Source organism: Haliotis rufescens, unplaced genomic scaffold (assembly GCF_023055435.1).
Source record: "Haliotis rufescens isolate VD_foot unplaced genomic scaffold, xgHalRufe1.0.p SCAF_41, whole genome shotgun sequence".
Lineage (NCBI taxonomy): Eukaryota > Metazoa > Mollusca > Gastropoda > Lepetellida > Haliotidae > Haliotis > Haliotis rufescens.
Window position 1 is genome coordinate 1,297,007 of NW_025964124.1, and position 20,040 is coordinate 1,317,046.

Here is a 20,040-nt window from a genome sequence, read left to right on the forward strand (position 1 = left end):
CTGGGCTGCGTGTAGAGGAGGCAAGCGCCCTCACTGAGCCAGGATCACCTAAACGCAGTTTGTTGCATTTTTTAAATTTTAATCTGTACAAGAACAAGAACAACAACAACAACAACAAAATAATAATAATAATAATAATAATAATAATAATAATAATAATAATAATAATAATAATAATTGAAGAAGAAGAAGGAGAAAATGGCACGATCTGTCCCCGGGTTGTATTGCCAGGTTGTCTATTGTGAACACAATTAACGATTCGTAATTATGTAAAACAAACACAAGATCATGCGTAGCATTATCTGTTTTCAGTCCTGGATTATATATCATCACAGTTTTCTTTATTTGATGTAAGATATTGCATGATTTCTGTGACTATATAGTCTATAAAGAGATATGCGTATGCAGACGAATATTGCATAATCAATCATTATAAATCAACATATCAGCTACTGAACAAACTCGATTATCTTTTCGTAATTCATGCCAACTATTTCTATAAAGATGATTGTATGTTTACACAAACTCATATCAAAATCACAGCAACCGGGTGCGTGCTTCTCGCTTGTTCACACGAGAGCGAGAACTCCTGACGGCCATTGTGTATTGGCGGCCATGTTGTTGATGCAGCGACTGTGGTGGGCGGCGCGCCTACCTGTCTACATAGGACAACCATTTGCCAGACTGAAGCCAACCCCCCAAGTCACGTCTTGCCACACCCTGCCACCATTCCGACGTCAGCCTCACCCTGATGGTCACGTGACACAGCGATGGAGACAATATACACCTTCATCCTTATTGTCACCATTCAAACAATTGGACCGCCTTCAACAGATGGCGCTCACCTGTTCTGGCATCCTGTTTATAAAGTATATAAGAATCGTCATCTGTCATGTCGTTCTTTATATGTGGGTGTGGGTTGCGGAACGAGAGATCAGGTAACCACAGTTTGGAAATCGTAGGTCAGGGACGGTTTTTGTGGTCCTCGCTCAGAATTTAACCACATTCGTTCACCTTGATTTGAAACGCTGCGTTATAGGATAGTGTAAGAGGTTGTTTGTGCAGAGAAAGTCTGCATATATATTGTTGTGATATCTTCACTTATTCTTGGTTCGCCACGGAAACACATTCAGCTCCTTATATAAAGTACGAACATCGGAGCTGCTTAGGCTACTCTTGCAGACGTGGCCGCTGTTGTCATGGCGCCGCTGACGTTACTGTTGATGTTCGTGGTATTGGCCAGTGGTCAGGGGGTGGATCTGACTCTGACCGAGAACACTGCCGGACATGAGGTGGTGGAGGCTGTGGTTGACCGGATAAGAGCTCAGTGCTTATTCACGGATGATCGATTCTTACTACGGCGTCTGGCGTTTGTGGAGAGTCAAGATGGCGAGGCTGCCGACACCTACAGAGTCGACTACCACGGCGGAATATGGAAGGTATGTTAGTATGATCCGCACGGAGATGAGAGTGTAAACTGAATGAACACTTGTCCGTTAAGTGGGGAAGTATGTGTTTGATGTTTAACGCCGCACTCAGCAATGGAAGGTATGTTAGTATGATCCGCACGGAGATGAGAGTGTAAACTGAATGAACACTTGTCCGTTAAGTGGGGAAGTATGTGTTTGATGTTTAACGCCGCACTCAGCAATGGAAGGTATGTTAGTATGATCCGCACGGAGATGAGAGTGTAAACTGAATGAACACTTGTCCGTTAAGTGGGGAAGTATGTGTTTGATGTTTAACGCCGCACTCAGCAATGGAAGGTATGTTAGTATGATCCGCACGGAGATGAGAGTGTAAACTGAATGAACACTTGTCCGTTAAGTGGGGAAGTATGTGTTTGATGTTTAACGCCGCACTCAGCAATGGAAGGTATGTTAGTATGATCCGCACGGAGATGAGAGTGTAAACTGAATGAACACTTGTCCGTTAAGTGGGGAAGTATGTGTTTGATGTTTAACGCCGCACTCAACAATGGAAGGTATGTTAGTATGATCCGCACGGAGATGAGAGTGTAAACTGAATGAACACTTGTCCGTTAAGTGGGGAAGTATGTGATTGTTGTTTAACGCCGCACTCAGCAATGGAAGGTATGTTAGTATGATCCGCACGGAGATGAGAGTGTAAACTGAATGAACACTTGTCCGTTAAGTGGGGAAGTATGTGATTGTTGGTTAACGCCGCACTCAGCAATGGAAGGTATGTTAGTATGATCCGCACGGAGATGAGAGTGTAAACTGAATGAACACTTGTCCGTTAATTTGGGAAGTATGTGTTTGTTGTTTAACGCCGCACTCAGCAGTATTTCAGCTATCCGACAGCGGCATGTAAATAATCGAGTCTAGACCAGACAATCCAGTGACTGTTATTTTGAGCAACGATCCACGCTTTCGGGTCACAGTGACACGCTACCAATTCTACCAAGATTCTCCCCGGGGTGGAAGGGTGTGTGGCCTGATCAAATAAATGTACAGACAATGACTAGTTAATCGAGAGCAAGCATTTTAGTACAACAGTTATTACGGCTTATCAACATAAAGATCAGGAGTAAGCGAGTATGATTTTACGCCGCTTTTAGCAATATTCCAACAAAATCACGGCGATGGACAACAGAAATGGACAACACGTTGTACCCATGTCGGGAATCGAACCGAGCCCTGCTGCGTGACGAGTGATCGCGTTAACCACAAACCTACCAAACCACCCCGTCAACAGTGGGTAGGGATGCCCATGGTTACGTCGTTGATGTTCATCTCTTGGTAAACACCGCGAACATGGATGAGGGGTTGATAGTCTCATGAAACTGATGCTAGAGCACCAGAATACTGTCCCAACCGAAGAACCAAACAAACCCCCCCCCCCCCCCCTCTCCACAGGTGCAGATCCGATTAAAATTGAAAGTAGAGAGCGAAAGGTCCGGGGTTCGATCCCCGGCCGCGTCATACCAAAAGACGTTAAAAGATGGAACTTGTTGTTACCCTGTCTGGCGCTCGGCATTGAGGGGCTAAAACAAGGACTGGTCGGTTCGGAGTGAGTAAACTGTGTCTGAGTGGGGTATTCATGTTAAACTGCAGCATGGTGTCTCAGTGAGCTAGCACTTTAAAATCGGCATTGGTCTAGACTAGTACAAGAAGCCACACGCCTTGACGTGTATGCACGTCGCTATATAAGTGCAATAATATTGGACGCGACGTTAAACTCCATTTCACCTCACCAAATATTGAAAGTGCATGTTTTGTCAATATTAACCGATGTCCTGTGTTACCTGACTGCTGCTCCTTCTACTAGGTGGACTACGCCATGTTTGCCAAGACTTCCGCCTGCGCGCACCCTCTGCGGAACCCCTGTGCGCACATCAAGTCCGCTTTCGGCATTGACTGGACGCGCGTCTCTTGGAGCGATCTAAGGAAGCCGCTGTACTCGGGACTGGGCGCCGTTCTCTTCATACTCTCACTAAACCGCCCGTCTCTACCAGCTGACACGGTGTCACAAGCCCAGTTCTGGTCCACGGACTATAGAAGGGGGGCCTACATGAACAGCTACATCCTGGCGGCACAACAGATCAGAGATACAGGTGAAGCGGGGGCGGGGGCGGCAAGAATTCTGACACTCGTTTTGTAGTGAGTGAGTGAGTGAGTTGGGTTTAACGCCTCTTTTAACAGTACTCCAGTCATATCACGGCGTGTCAGCTTAATGTGGGAGGAAAGCCAGAAAGTGATGCAGGTCTCAGACGTTTACCACTTCGGTGAAACCCACGAGCACGGGTATGGTGCTGACAAACCTAGAAACATAATTGGGGCGGACCGGGATTCGAACCCACAATCATAGATTTCTGGCGTGCCCAAGGGACGCAACTCTGCACAGCGAATCGCGGCGCCTTAGACGACTAGGCCACCTGTGCCCCCCACTAGTTTTGTAAAATCAGTATGACACACATGCTCTGATGATAAACTCTATTTATGTCCTTGTCTGATCCCAAGAGCTGATACATCAATAGTTCTATACTATGGACTATTTTATACCAGGCTGTTCCTCTGAGCTGGACCTAGCCTTCGTCTTGGACGGGTCTGGCAGCATTCACCCTGATGAGTTTGAGCGGGTCAAAGGCTTCGTCATCAACGTTGTCCGCGACTTCAACATCTCGAAACAAGGCGTTCAGGTTGCCGTCGTGGAGTTCAGCAGCCACGTTGGGAATGTCATCCACCTTAACAGGTACTTGATAACCCCGTTATTACTGTTAATCTTATACCGCCAGCTTAACTGTACAAACCCGACAGTTAGCGGAATGCGGGAATTGGGCAGTTCCGTCACTTTAACGAGGTACTGGTTGTATACAGGGATTGGTTGTATACCGGTATTGGTTGTATACAGGTATTGGTTGTATACCGGTATTGGTTGTATACTTGTATTGTTTGTACACAGGTATTGGTTGTATGCAGGTATTTGTTGTACACAGGTACTGGTTGTACACGAGTATTGGTTGTACACAGGTATTGGTTGTACACAGGTAATAGTTGTACACAGGTATTGGTTGTACACGAGTATTGGTTGTACACAGGTACTGGTTGTACACGAGTATTGGTTGTACACAGGTATTGGTTGTACACAGGTAATAGTTGTACACAGGTATTGGTTGTACACAGGTACTGGTTGTACACAGGTGTTGGTTGTACAGAGGTGTTAGTTGTACACAGGTATTTGTTGTACACAGGTACTGGTTGTACACAGCCATTGGTTGTACACAGGTATTGGTTGTACACAGGTATTTGTTGTACACAGGTACTGGTTGTACACAGCCATTGGTTGTACACAGGTATTGGTTGTACACAGGTATTGGTTGTACACGAGTATTGGTTGTACACAGGTATTGGTTGTACACGAGTATTGGTTGTACACAGGTATTGGTTGTACACGAGTATTGGTTGTACACAGGTATTGGTTGTACACAGGTATTGGTTGTACACAGGTATTGGTTGTACATAGGTATTGGTTGTACACAGGTATTTGTTGTACACAGGTATTGGTTGTACACGAGTATTGGTTGTATGGATGTATTGGTTATACAGAGGTAGTGGTTGCAGACGGGTATTAGTGTAACACACGTATTGGTTGTATGCAGGTATTGGTTTTACATAGGTATTGCTGTATACAGATACTGGTTGTATACGAGTATTGGTTGTACACAGGTATTTGCTGTACAGAGGAATTGCTTGTAGACAGGTTTTGGTTGTACACAGGTATTGGTTGTATGGATGTATTGGTTGTCCAGAGGAATTGGTTGTATACCGGTATTGGTTGTATACAGGTATTAGTTGTACAGATGTATTGGTTGTACATAGGTATTGTTGTATACAGGTATTGGTTGTACACAGGTATTGGTTGTACAGAGGAATTGGTTGTAGACAGGTATTGGTGAAGGATGTACATACACACCTGGCGATACTTTTGGCATCTTTTACCAATCGTTTTCCATTTATTGTGTCGACAAATGTTACATTTTGATGTCCTGATACCAAAAGGCACGTGTACGTTTTAATGCTGCTTTCGCGTCACTCACTCACTCACTCACTCACTCACACACTTAGGCAATATAAAAAGCTGTCAACGATGGACAGTACAATAACTAGAATATCACAGAGTCTATTTAAAACTAGTTGAGAATATATAAAAGTCATAAGTATTAGTGAACAACACAATATAAAAATGGGCTAGAGATCGTCAGGAACTAAAGGGAGATCACCATACTAGGGACCATGGGGACTTACAGTACCTTAGCTTCCTGCATGGACCCTGGCTTGATTTATATCATTCCTTCAGTCACTGGCGATAGTTTACCAGTAAAGCCTAATATTAAAATGACAAAAATTCTACGTATTAAAATTCTGGCATGCATATCAACATTTCGAATGATGTGGGACTTACATACCCTCTTAGGGCCAACTGAGAAGATGCACTTTGATGTTATATTATGTATCTACACACAGCTACTCAGACAAGACGTCCCTGAACTACGCCATCGGTAGAGTCCAGAAGAGCGGCCACACCACCAACACAGCGGCCGCCATCGACGTTGTGACCTCATCAATCTTCACAGCCAATGAAGGGGCTCGTATCAACGCCAAGAGAGTGACCGTCCTACTGACCGATGGCGCCTCGGGCAACCGCCCAGCGACCGTCGCCGCAGCCCAGAAGGCCAAGGACAAGGGGGTCATCATGTTCACCGTCGGGGTAGGCAGCGTCAACGACGAGGAACTCAATAAAGTGGCCAGTCAACCCAGCTGCACACATTACTACAAACTCAACAACTTCGGCGAGATCGACCACTTGGTGTATGAGATTAAGAAGCGCTCTTGTAGAGGTACGTGTTGTCCGTCAGTCCGAGCACAGAGTGGATGTACTAAAGTGAGTGAGTGAGTGAGTGAGTGAGTGAGTGAGTGAGTGTGGCTTTACGCCTTTTTTTAACAATAATCCAGCAAGATACCACGGCGGTGACACCAGAAATTGGCTTCACACATTGTACCCATGTTGGTAATTGAACCCGGGGCTTCTGTGCGACGAGCAAACTCTTTAACCACTAGGCTACCCCACCGCCCCGTTGTACTTAAGTGACTGATGTGCTTGCTGAGACAGTAGGATACGGCTGAAATTGACAATTGTGCCTTGTTTAACAATACATCGTCCGCCTGCACAGTCATCAAACAACACAAGTGCGTTTAGCAAACCATCAAAATAATGAATACCCGTGTTTGATTACTCATTTGATTATTGGAGATGTCTGTCAGTCAGATTGCCATCTGTGCCCACATATATACTATCGGTTCGAATGGATCTTTTAATCGCTATTGGCAACAGCTGTAGCTGTAGTTTGACATACAAGTTCAGTCATACGTATTATGCAGCCGTGTATGAAGATGCACTTATTTAAGTTTGATTATTGTTGTTTGAGCTACACATTCAGTCATACGTACAATATAGCAATGTATCAAGATGCACTTTTTTAATGTTTTGAAGAAGCATTTACAGTATCCGATCTCTTTCCAGCCCCCAAAGTAATATCAGCCACGTCCGACGATGACACGCCCTCCTCAGTGACCACGCCCCTCGGCACGGACACCGTGACAAACACCTTCGTTCTACACCCAAACAACTCAACCTCAGGGTCGGGCACAGACAAAGTCATTGTGAGTCTGTCTGGGAAATATGTGTACTCTGCTTTTCTTATGGTCTTTGTTGTAGACCTTCGCGGCGATGCCGGAATACTTGTTCTCTGCTTTTAATATGTTATTGTTGTAGACCTTCGCGGCGATGCCGGAATACTTGTTCTCTGCTTTTAATATGTTATTGTTGTAGCCCTTCGCGGAGATGCCGGAATACTTGTTCTCTGCTTTTAATATGTTATTGTTGTAGCCCTTCGCGGAGATGCCGGAATACTTGTTCTCTGCTTTTAATATGTTATTGTTGTAGCCCTTCGCGGAGATGCCGGAATACTTGTTCTCTGCTTTTCATATGTTATTGTTGTAGCCCTTCGCGGAGATGCCGGAATACTTGTTCTCTGCTTTTAATATGTTATTGTTGTAGCCCATCGCGGAGATGCCGGAATACTTGTTCTCTGCTTTTAAGATGGTATTGTTGTAGCCCTTCGCGGAGATGCCGGAATACTTGTTCTCTGCTTTTAAGATGTTATTGTTGTAGCCCTTCGCGGAGATGCCGGAATACTTGTTCTCTGCTTTTAAGATGGTATTGTTGTAGCCCTTCGCGGAGATGCCGGAATACTTGTTCTCTGCTTTTAAGATGGTATTGTTGTAGCCCTTCGCGGAGATGCCGGAATACTTGTTCTCTGCTTTTAATATGGTATTTGTTGTAGCCCTTCGCTCAGATGCCGGAATACTTGTTCTCTGCTTTTAATATGGTATTTGTTGTAGCCCTTCGCGGAGATGCCGGAATGCTTGTTCTCTGCTTTTAATATGTTATTGTTGTAGCCCTTCGCGGAGATGCCGGAATACTTGTTCTCTGCTTTTAATATGGTATTTGTTGTAGCCCTTCGCTCAGATGCCGGGGCGGAAAAGTATCTCCTAACACATGTCTGTTATAAGAATCGGCTAGGGGATGAATGTTTATGAGGCGTGACGGTGATTGGTTCCGTAGCCCGAGGATTGTTGGCTTGACTGTTCCAAGATTGTTAATTAGATTGCCTGCTAGATCCTTTGCTAGATTGTCTGCTAGATTGTCTGGTAGACCCAGATCTGGTCGTCCTACATGATATAGACCAGCTTGATAATCCTAAACTAATACCCACACTGGCGTAACCCTTCGGCGGCTTCATCCTGTGATTTATGGCATATACACTGACAGAAAACGGATGTGGAATGCGGCATCCTGAAGATATACGCCTCCTACGACACGCCCAACCCCGGCCCAGCCTTCTACAACGTCAAAGCGCAGGTAGTGGACGGGCGACCTTCCATCATGAAGGTCAACACCACCAGGGAAGGGAGACCACTCTACGTGACTGTCATTGGCACCAAGCTCCAGGAGTCGTGCTCCGATGTGTTGAAGTGCCGAGATGCCAAGTTCTCGCTCAGTGTGGTGGATGCCCCTGCCACTTCAGGTACTGCCAGATGTTCAAGTCAGACATCATATACAGTAAACTACGTTTATAACGAACACACTTATTACGAACAGGCCGATATAGCGAACTTAATTTTAGTCCCAGCCATTCGTTGTATATATGTTGTATGTATGGTTATAACGAACTATGGTAATTACGAAATGAAATTAGTGGTCCCTTTGTGTTCGTTATAACCGTAGTATACTGTAGTCAATATAACTGTGTCAAATCTGATTCACTGTGACCCAGACAAATAAGAGAGTGAGTGAGTTGGGTTTAACGCCGCTTTTAACAGTATTCCAGTTATATCGCAGCGTGTCAGCTTAATGTGGGAGGAAAGCCCGAAGTGATGCAGGTCTCAGACGTTTACCGTTTCGGTGAAACCCACGAGCACGGGTATGGTGCTGACAAACCTAGAAACATAATCGGGGCGAACCGGGATTCGAACCCACAATCATAGGTTTCTGGCGTGTCCAAGGGCCGCAACTCTGGACAGCGAATCGCGAAGGCGTTCACTTGGGTTCACATCAGATTTTGAGATTATTTTCGGAAATATATTTTGAATGAGGTGGTGCTTACTTAATGCTGATGTGTGTGTGTCCCTTAACATTGACCTAACCACGTATAACGCTTATAGCAAAAATATCAAATTGAAGCTTCTGAGCAATGAAATGCAATACAAATAGTCATCGTTGCATACCACGGGATCGGGTGGTCAGGCTCGTTGACTTGGTTCATGCATGTCATCAATCCCAATTGCGTGGATCGATGCTCATGATGTCAATCACTGGACTGCCTGGTCCAGACTCGATTTTTTACAGACCGCCGTCATGTAGCTGGAATATTGTTGAGTGCGGCTTTAAGAAGCAAACAAACACACAAAGTGTATACCATAGCAGCATGTTTTACCAAGGTGAGGTGTCGTACAATGGAGGCGTAATATACACATAGTCACGTGAACATCGTTATAGACATGTAGTCATGTGAACATCGTTGTATACAGTCACGTGAACATCGTTGTATACATAAAGTCACGTGAACATCGTTGTATACACATAGCGACGTGAACATCGTTGTATACATTTATTCACGTGAACATCGTTTTATACACATAGTGACGTGTACCTTAGTCACGTGAACATCGTTGTATACACATTCTCCAGTGAACATCTTTGTGCACCATTGTCACGTGAACATCGTTTTATACCTTTAGTCACGTAAACATCGTTTTATACATTTAGTCACGTGAACATCGTTTTATACAAATTGTCACGTGAACATCGTTTTATGCACATAGTGACGTGAACATCGTTTTATACCTTTAGTCACGTGAACATCGTTTTATACAAATTGTCAAGTGAACATCGTTTTATACATTTAGTCACGTGAACATCGTTTTATACAAATTGTCACGTGAACATCGTTTTATGCACATAGTGACGTGAACATCGTTTTATGCACACAGTGACGTGAACATCGTTTTATACACATAGTCACGTGAACAATGTTGTGTAACATCGTCACCTGAACACCGTTGTGTACCATCGTCGCTCTTGTTTCAGTGGTCAAGGTGGTGTGTCGTACATGGGAGGGAGAACGACCATGCACAGAGGCAGACCTGGTCATCAACGGATTCCAGACGCCCTCGTGTCCAAGTGAGACCCCAGAATACCGTCTCACTCATTACCCGCTCCGCCACATCGTGCCCTTCTTAAATCTCACACACAATACACGAAAACAGTGGCTTCGGACGTGTAAACCTGCAAAGAATCTCAACGCTCTGACGGCGTTAAATCTTTTTTCTGCAGAGCAATTTTAACCTGTGACTTATTGGTTTTCGGTTGATCTTATTATACTTTACACCTTATTCATGATATACTTCAGGTACTTTTTGCGAAAAACTTTAGACATTATTCTGGAGAGACTAAAACATTATTCAGGATATACTTTAGACATTATTCCCGATATTCTTTAAAAATTATTTATGACAGATTACAGACATTATTCGCGATATACTTTCGACTTTTTCGTGACAGACTTTTGACATTATTCCCGATTTACTTTAGATAAAATTCACAGGAGAATTTAGACATTATTCACGATATGCTTTAGACACGATACGCGAGCGACTTAAGGCATCATTGACGATGTACTTTCCACATTATTCACGAGATACTTACGATATTATTCACGATATATTTTAAACATGTTTACGAGAGACTGTAGACCAATCACGAGAGGATTTAGACACTATTCATTAGAGATTTTAGACATTACCTACGAGAGACTCAAGACATTATTTTCACGGGAGAATTTAGACATTATTCTTGAGAGATTTAAGAATTATTCACGATATACTTTAGACTTTATTCGCGTTTTACTTTAAAGATTATTTACGAGAGATTATAGACATTGTTCACGACTTACTTGTTCATGAGATACTGTATACCTTATTCATGACAAATGTAAGACATTATTAAAGATATACCTCAGACATTATTCATGATATACCATAGGCATTATTCACGAGAGACTTTAGACGACTGGCTGCAGCATAGATTTACCAAAGCCATAGCGCGAGGATTGCTCTGCAGAATACATTTACTGTCGTCATAGCACGAAGATTGCTCTTCAGAATAGATTTAAAGTCGTCATAGCGCTAAGATTGCTCTTCAGAATAGATTTACCGTCATCATAGCACGACGATTGCGCTTCAGAATAGATTTACTGTCGTCATAGGGCTTAAATTGCTCTTCAGAATAGATTTAAAGTCGTCATAGCGCTAAGATTGCTATTCAGAATAGATTTACCGTCATCATAGCGATAAGATTGCTCTTCAGAATAGATTTGCCGTCGTCATAGCGATAAGATTGCTCTTCAGAATAGATTTACCGTCGTCATAGCGATAAGATTGCTCTTCAGAATAGATTTGCCGTCGTCATAGTGCTAAGATTGCTCTTCAGAATAGATTTACCGTCGTCATAGCACGAAGATTGCTCTTCAGAATAGATTTGCCGTCGTCAAAGCGCTAAGATTGCTTTGCAGAAATAGATCTGCAAAAATACGTCCCTGGTTTATACGTTCAAAACCAGATTTCCATGTATTCTGTGTCAGATTTAAGAAGGGCACGGTGTGGCGAAGTGTGTAATGAGTGGCTGTTCAGTTTGTTGTAATAACTAGTTGGTTTCCGGATGATCTTATTTATCAGAATAAAAACGAAAATGAAAAATATGAACTTTTTATCGACCTGATGAAATGAAGAAATATCTAATCCATTCTATTATATATCCATCAACTGTATTTGTGGAGGAGATACAATACATGTGATGCTCTTCATGTTAAACATTTCTGATATTTTCACTCGCCGGGGTAGAATAGGTCCTCAGCAACCCATGCTTGTCGTAAGAGGCGACTAACGGGATCGGGTGGTGAGGCTTGCTGTCTTAGTTCATCCATGTCATCGTATTCCAATTGCTTGGATCGATGCTCATAATCTCAATCACAGGATTGTCTGGTCCAGACTCGATTATTTACAGACCGCCGTCATATAGCTGGAAGATTGCTGAGTGCGGCGTAAAACAACAAACAAACACTCGCCGGATCCGTAATGCAAGTAGTACAATACCACGGTCTAAAGTAATTACGTGTTTGTGCTTCAGCGACAACCAGCACCCTGGCCCCCAAGGCTGCTCGCATATCTAACCCCTGCAGCAGTGACGTCATTGCGGCCAGGTTCAGGGTCCAGCCTCATCCCTTTGACGTCAGCAAGTTCATCGTCTGTGACGTCAGAGGAAACATGTACATCACAGACTGCCCAAACCAAGGTAGTTTTAACCCATCATCTCTGACGTGTAACAACGCTGCCATCTTCTCCCTCGCCGACCCCACCAGCTTCAGCGGCTCAATTTACGACTACATCTGTAACGACATGCTTGTGCCTAGCAAGATGCACTTCCCGCACCCCGTGGACCAGACACAGTACATACAGTGCGACCTGCACAGCATCGCTCACGTCAGGTCATGCGGACAAGGCACCGTCTACAACGACGACATTCAAAACTGCGCCAACGTTGGCTCCAGCGCCGTGAAGGTCAAGGTTGTTGGTAATCCTTGTAAAACCGCACGTGTTGGCTCCCTGCATGCCCATTCCGATCCGAAGAAGTTCATTCAGTGTACGTCCTCTTCGTACGCCATCATGTCGTGCGGGGTAGGTACCCGGTGGGATGACGTCATCAAAGCTTGTGGCTGGTAATAGCCAAAAGACCACAGAATGACCTACACAGACGGCAGATCAAATGAAGACCAATGTTCATACTGCAGCGACATTGTCGCGACGACATCCGGCGTCATCACAGCATACTGCAGCGACATTGTCGCGACGACATCCGACAGCATCATAGCATACTGCAGCGTGACAACATGTAAATACTTGTTTTGTCCTGTTAACTTTATATCTTCTCACGTCATTCAGAATGGAAACGAATTTTAATAAACGATAATGTCATTGTCATAAGTCGTGTACACACAGATTATGTTTGTTTAATAGTTTAAATTTACCTATTTAACAATAGAAGGTCTGTTTCTGCTGCTAATGAGATGGTCCCACAGACACACGTCCAAGCTCAAACCGCCACCCAACCATACATATGCCCCAAAGGTGACCATCCACATCGTCTGCAAATAATCGAGTCTGTACAAGACAATCCAGCGACTGACACCGTGACCATCGATCCACGCAATTGGGAAACGATGACATTCATCAACCAAGTCAGCGAGCCCGACTAACGGGAAACCGGTGGTTAGGCTCGCTGACATGTCATCGTATCCAAACTACGTAGATCGATGCTCATGATGTCAATCACTGGATTGTCTGGTCCAGACTCGATTATTTACAACAAACAAGCATCTAAGCGTGAATAATGTATCACCCCGTGAAGATCCGGAGTAGAATATTTCTTCCTGTGAACCCATTCTTGCCGTAAAAGGCGACTATGCTTGTCGATGACATGATTATGTACCCTGTCCAGACTCGATTATTTACAGACCGCCGTGATATTGCTGGAATATTGCTAAAAGCGGCGTAAAACCAAACTCACTCACTCACTTGTCGATGACATGATTATGTACCCTGTCCAGACTTGATTATTTACAGACCGCCGTCATATAGCTGGAATATTGCTAAAAGCGGCGTAAAACCAAACTCACTCACTCACTTGTCGATGACATGATTATGTACCCTGTCCAGACTTGATTATTTACAGACCGCCGTCATATAGCTGGAATATTGCTAAAAGCGGCGTAAAACCAAACTCACTCACTCACTTGTCGATGACATGATTATGTACCCTGTCCAGACTTGATTATTTACAGACCGCCGTCATATAGCTGGAATATTGCTGAGTGCGGCGTAAAACACCCCAACCAACAAATCATCTCTATTTAACAAGCTTTGTCTTGAAATGGGTAGTGTGATCGATAAACCAATCCGACAATCTTGGTATCCGATCCGATAAATATCCAAATGAGGTCAGTAAGTTATGTCAGATGTTGGATGTACAACCTCGTGTTGCATAACGATCCCTAAATGACTACATACTGGTTGCCGAGTGTCTGTAAACAAACATGGCTGCTTGTCATGTGGCATTATCTAACGCAAGGGGCGGTTCATTCAGTATTTGTATTTCTTGCCGATGTGACGTTAGATATCAGCTCACTCACTCATTAAACCCTCACACCCACAGACAATCAGTGTATCCCTATCACGTACTGGGGGCCACGGGTGGCCCAGTCGTCTAAGGCGCCGCGATTCGCTGTGCAGAGTTGCGTCCCTTGGGCACGCCAGAAATCTTTGATTGTGGGTTCGAACCTCGGTTCGCACCGATTATGTTTCTAGGTTTGTCAGCACCATACCCGTGCTCGTTGGTTTCACCGAAGTGGTAAACGTCTGAGACCTGCATCACTTCGGGCTTTCCTCCCACATTAAGCTGACACTGCGTGATATAACTGGAATACTGTTAAAAGCGGCGTTAAACCCAACTCACACATGTTTCTAAAGTTACTCTTGTGAATAGCAATGTGTCCTAAAGGTCGAATATTTTTTAAATGACATCATATGTTCAATTGATTATTGCCCTCTCCGGCTTCCGTAATGTAAATACATCAGGACTAAAACATAAGTACTACGCCCACGGAGGGGCCGTATAATGCAATTTATATTCCTAAGAGATGATATACGATACGAAAACAGGGCTATTCCTCCCTACAAAATGATGTATGGTGTAAGCATTGTGTTGTATTCTTCACCTGACTCGCGGAGGCAATGTTGGTCCAGTCGTCTAAGGTGCCGCGATTTGCTGTGCAGAATTGCGTCCCTTGGGCAAGCCAGAAATCTATGATTGTGGGTTCGAACCCCGGTTCGCACCAATTAAGTTTCCAGGTTTGTCAGCACCATACCCGTGTTCGTGGGTTTTGCCGAAGTGGTAACCGTAAACCTCTCCTCCCACATTAAGCTGACACGCCGTATTATAACTGGAATACTGTTCAACGCGGTGTTAAACCCAACTCACTCACTCACCTGACTCGCTGACTTGGTTGAAGCAATTGATCCCAATTGCTTAGATCGATGCTCATGATATCAATCTCTGGATTATCTGGTCCACAAACCAACCAGCCAGGACCTGACTCAAACACATTATGTGAACAGGTTACTAGTGAGGTGTGACTGAAGTGAGATCAATCGGGACCACGTTATGACGTCCGACGAGACGGGTGGGTCTCTACGTGAAGATGCCAGAACAGTCACACGACCAAAGGTATGAGTAAGTATGAGACCCGTGAAGATTCGGAGTAGAATAGGTCGTCAGCAACCCATGCTTGCCGTAAAAAACGACTATGCTTGTCGTAAGAGGCTACTAACGGGATCGGGTGGACAGGCTCCCTGACATTTTTGATGCATGTCATCGTATCCCAATTGTTTATGATGTCAATCACAGGATTGTCTGGTCCAGACTCGAATATTTAGACCGCCGTCTTATGGCTGGAACATCGCTAAGTGCGGCGTTAAACAACATGAAACTGAAACTGTAAGTATGACCTTTTATGAAGTCACTATGTAAAAACCATAAGGATCGAATATACCAGTAGATTGACCACAAGTTCAGCCTTGCTACATGTACAAACAAGGTCCAACAACGTAACTTACATGTAAAGCTGCTTTTGCTGCCCCAAGATAAGATTTACCTGTTAACACGAAGTCAAACTTCGTTACAGACTGTGTTACACATGAAACAACTGACTGTGTTACACATGAAACAACTGACTGTGTTACACATGAAACAACGGACTGTGTTACACATGAAACAACTGACTGTGTTACACATGAAACAACTGACTGTGTTACACATGAAACAACTGACTGTGTTACACATGAAACAACTGACTGTGTTACACATGAAACAACTGACTGTGATACACATGAAACAACCGACTGTGTTACACGTGAAACAACTGACTGTGTTACACATGAAACAACTGACTGTTACAAATTAAACAACTGACTGTGTTACACATGAAACGACGAGTGTGATCAGTACAAGAGGAGGGAGCGGCTAGCGGGAAGTTTCCAGGCACTTCACACATGCGGGCACATGTTACACGGTCTGAACGGTTTATGACTACCTAATCTGGGCAACGAAATACGGCGCTATAAGTGCTTGTGGAGCTGATTTAAAGATGCAGTATCCAGTACGGGATTAATAGCGTGTGAAGAACATGTAGTCATATAACTCCACTCCACTCCACTCCACTCCACTCCACTCCACTCCACTCCACTCCACTCCACTCCACTCCACTCCACTCCACTCGTCGTTGAAGGTGGAAACGTCGCAACTTTTGGTCGTCTCGCTCGAATTCCCACTTTCCTCAGACGATTTCTGATGGTTTGCTCGGAAATTATTCGCATACCAGTCACTTGTCCTGCAGTGCCCGTTGCTGTAGCAAATCGACTCCCAAGGTGATGTAGCCGTATGTACCGATCCTGAGCAGGGTTGGTCACTCTTGGTCTTCCACTTCTGGGATGATCTTTAGTCGAATTAGTGCGGGTATATCGATCCCATAGTCGAGATATGGTGCTTTGGTGAACATTGAAGTGTCTTGCAACGGCAGACTGGGACTCTCCTGCTTCCAAACGTCCAATGGCGATATTTCGGTCAGGTGCAGTTAATCTTGGCATTTTTCGATCTCCGTTCACGTCAGAAAATTCGTAATGAACTGGTGAATTTGGTACGGTCTTTTATAGTCAGTATCTCTACTCTTGTTTCCAACACTTTGCACGTGCATTGTGCTGAAAACTTTTTCTGAAAGCAATTTCAATGCATCCTTTGCATTTGTGCTGATAAACGTTTACAAAAAAACACATTTTAAGATGTGTTTCCACGCAATGCACAACAATCAGACAAACAGAATTGTCTTTATGACGATTGCTGGGAATTCTCAAAACACCTATGCGTTTCCTTTTTTTAAGAGTGTAAATATCCTTACATTGCACATAATCTTAGCGTCCTTATGTTGTACATACTCCTGATAACGTATGTTGTACATGATCTTGATGACATATGTTGTACATACTCCTGATAACGTATGTTGTACATGATCTTGATGACGTATGTTGTACATGATCTTGATGACATAAGTTGCACATTATCTTGATGACGTATGTTGTACATTATCTTGATGACGTATGTTGTACATGATCTTGATGACGTATGTTGAACATAATCCTGATGACGTATGTTGTACATTATCTTGATGACGTATGTTGTACATTATCTTGATGACGTATGTTGTAATTTATCTTGATGACGTATGTTGTACTTAATCATGATGGTGTATGTTGAACATAATCCTGATGACGTATGTTGTACATAAACTTGATGACGTATGTTGTACATTATCTTGATGACGTATGTTGTACATTATCTTGATGACGTATGTTGTACATTATCTTGATGACGTATGTTGTACATTATCTTGATGACGTATGTTGTACATGATCTTGATGACGTATGTTGAACATAATCCTGATGACGTGGCCAATCTTACAGAGATCAAGCAGGCCATGCAAAGCCGGGCTCCACATGGCAGGGCATCGTTATGACGCCACACATCAGACACAGACAAGCAGAAACGTAGGCAGCACATGTGTGGTCGCCGTGGGCTTGTCGCTTTGTTCCAAACGTGCCTCTGTTCACCCAACAGCGAATGGATACCCGGTGCGATGAACTGGCAATGTGGTTGTTAACTTTCTAGCGCCTAACAGGCAGCCTGGGTTGTATACTCCCCAGGAAGCTGAGAATGACTGTTGAGTGCACACAGCTCCAGTGACCGTGATAGTAATAGTGCTTTGAGCATGCCGCTGTTTCGGGTGGAAATATGCGCAATATATATAAACGACCTATTATTAATACATATATAAAAGGGTCAAATTTAAAGTTTAATACTCTCATGGTCGATCTCCATAATATCCTGCCACAATGGATCGCCACACATACCTTGACAATTTTAAAAATTCCAAATTTATACTTTCCAAGATAATACTTGTAGATTTCATTATTTCAAATGCTTCCCAACAATGATTGAGAATTAAGATTGTTTTTTCGATGAATATCAGCTTCAGCGGTGATGAAGCAGTCAAATCAGCCGCTTCAATCACAGGTGGTTGATGTGATTTGAAACCTTTGATTGAATAAATTCATTATTTCTTTTACAATATGAGTTGTAGATCCGTAACTGTGTGGGTTGTCATGTAGTCCTCAGTCTCGTTCAGTGTTTATTATGTCACCTTTGACCTCGATTGAGCGATTCATAATTTAGTGACACATCGGAAAAAAACTCATCCGGGTTAACCATGTGACAGCTGGTTATCTCCGAGTCCTACTTCAAACTATACCCGTTTGTTGAGTGCTCATCGAAAGACATAGTTCTCGGAAACTGACATTTCAGAAGAGACGTTAGGTAGTTTTGACATTGTGTCACGTGATACATATCTTCCTTTACCTAACTGTGGAAAGTGAAGTCGACACACACACACACACACACACAACACACACACATACACACACAAAACACACACACAACACACACACACACACACACAACACACACACACACATACACACACATACTCACTCACACACACACACACACACACCACACACACACACACACAACACACACACAACACACACACAACACACACACACACACACACACACACACACACACACACACACACACACACACACACACACAAAACACACACACACACACACACACACACACACACACACACACACACACACACTCACACACACACACACACACACACACACAACACACATACACACACACACACACACACACACACACACACACACACACACACACACACACACACACACACACACACACCCCGCCCCTGGCTGGCTACGGCACTGTTCACTGCTCAGTTTTACTACTCAATCTGTTTTCAAGCAGTCTTTAGTGTTATTAGCTCTCATTGTAAGACTATATACACATAAACATACTACTTGTATCGGGAGGTTATCGGATCGACTGAAGATGTTTTCGAGCTCGTCATTATGCCGCATGTTTTCTCGTCCCCTTATTGACGAATGTTATGTGGGAGAATAAGACAAACCAATCAGAATGCGCGTATGACTTCAGGGATTTCGTTCAAAGAATCCCTCAGTAATATTTTATATTTATTTTACATATGTCTTGCATTAAAAAATATACCCAAAACAGGGTTAACTGTGTTCAATCACACAGTATACAATTGTAAGTCCCCATGTGTTTTCAATAGCATCTGGAATATATATGATACATAGGGGAAATTTACATGAATCATTACGCAACGAGTTGACAATTCTTTTAGCTATGCCCGTTTGCGCTCAGGCGGAACCCAGTCGCAAAAATGGCCAGGTGAGGGGTACGAATGGAATCTGAGGTCACAGCGCAAAGCCCCGAGGGGGGCAGATCGTCAAACGTTTCGCAAGTGTGTTCAGGTGTAGGAGAACAAGACTCACAGTTAACTGCACCCCTGTGGGGGCCTGGTTTGAGAACAGACAACGTGATCGATACCACGTAGCGGGGATTGCGAAATGTGATAATTAGTATCTATCACCATAAACATGGCAAAACGTCACTTCCCCAATTGTCAGATGCACGCTCAGTCTTGTGTTGTGTGTCGTACCCCATGTGTTCTACACGACAGACGTGTTTCTTATTTCACACCATATTTCACTCAGGACAAAAAATATTTACTCCACCACGACAAACTAAACACACCAATTCCGATGTGTTCAACTTCAAAAAACGATTGAATAAGGGATTGGTGGTGCGAAATACAACCGACAAAACCCCTTTTCTTG

The 20,040-nt window shown here is 43.7% G+C and overlaps 1 protein-coding gene across 1 annotated transcript in view; it reads left to right on the top strand.

The window, feature by feature from the left end:
• Nucleotides 1-940: 940 nt before the first annotated feature.
• The window catches only part of LOC124127369, a 31,595-nt gene continuing 12,495 nt past the window's right edge, over nt 941-20,040 (top strand). The window contains exons 1-8 of the mRNA XM_048382743.1: nt 941-1,439; nt 3,292-3,577; nt 4,029-4,215; nt 5,988-6,361; nt 7,045-7,184; nt 8,356-8,611; nt 10,174-10,266; nt 12,271-12,855. Of these exons, the coding sequence (XP_048238700.1) occupies nt 1,200-1,439; nt 3,292-3,577; nt 4,029-4,215; nt 5,988-6,361; nt 7,045-7,184; nt 8,356-8,611; nt 10,174-10,266; nt 12,271-12,855 (2,161 nt within the window). The 5' untranslated portion in view covers nt 941-1,199. The remainder of the gene's footprint in view (nt 1,440-3,291; nt 3,578-4,028; nt 4,216-5,987; nt 6,362-7,044; nt 7,185-8,355; nt 8,612-10,173; nt 10,267-12,270; nt 12,856-20,040) is intronic.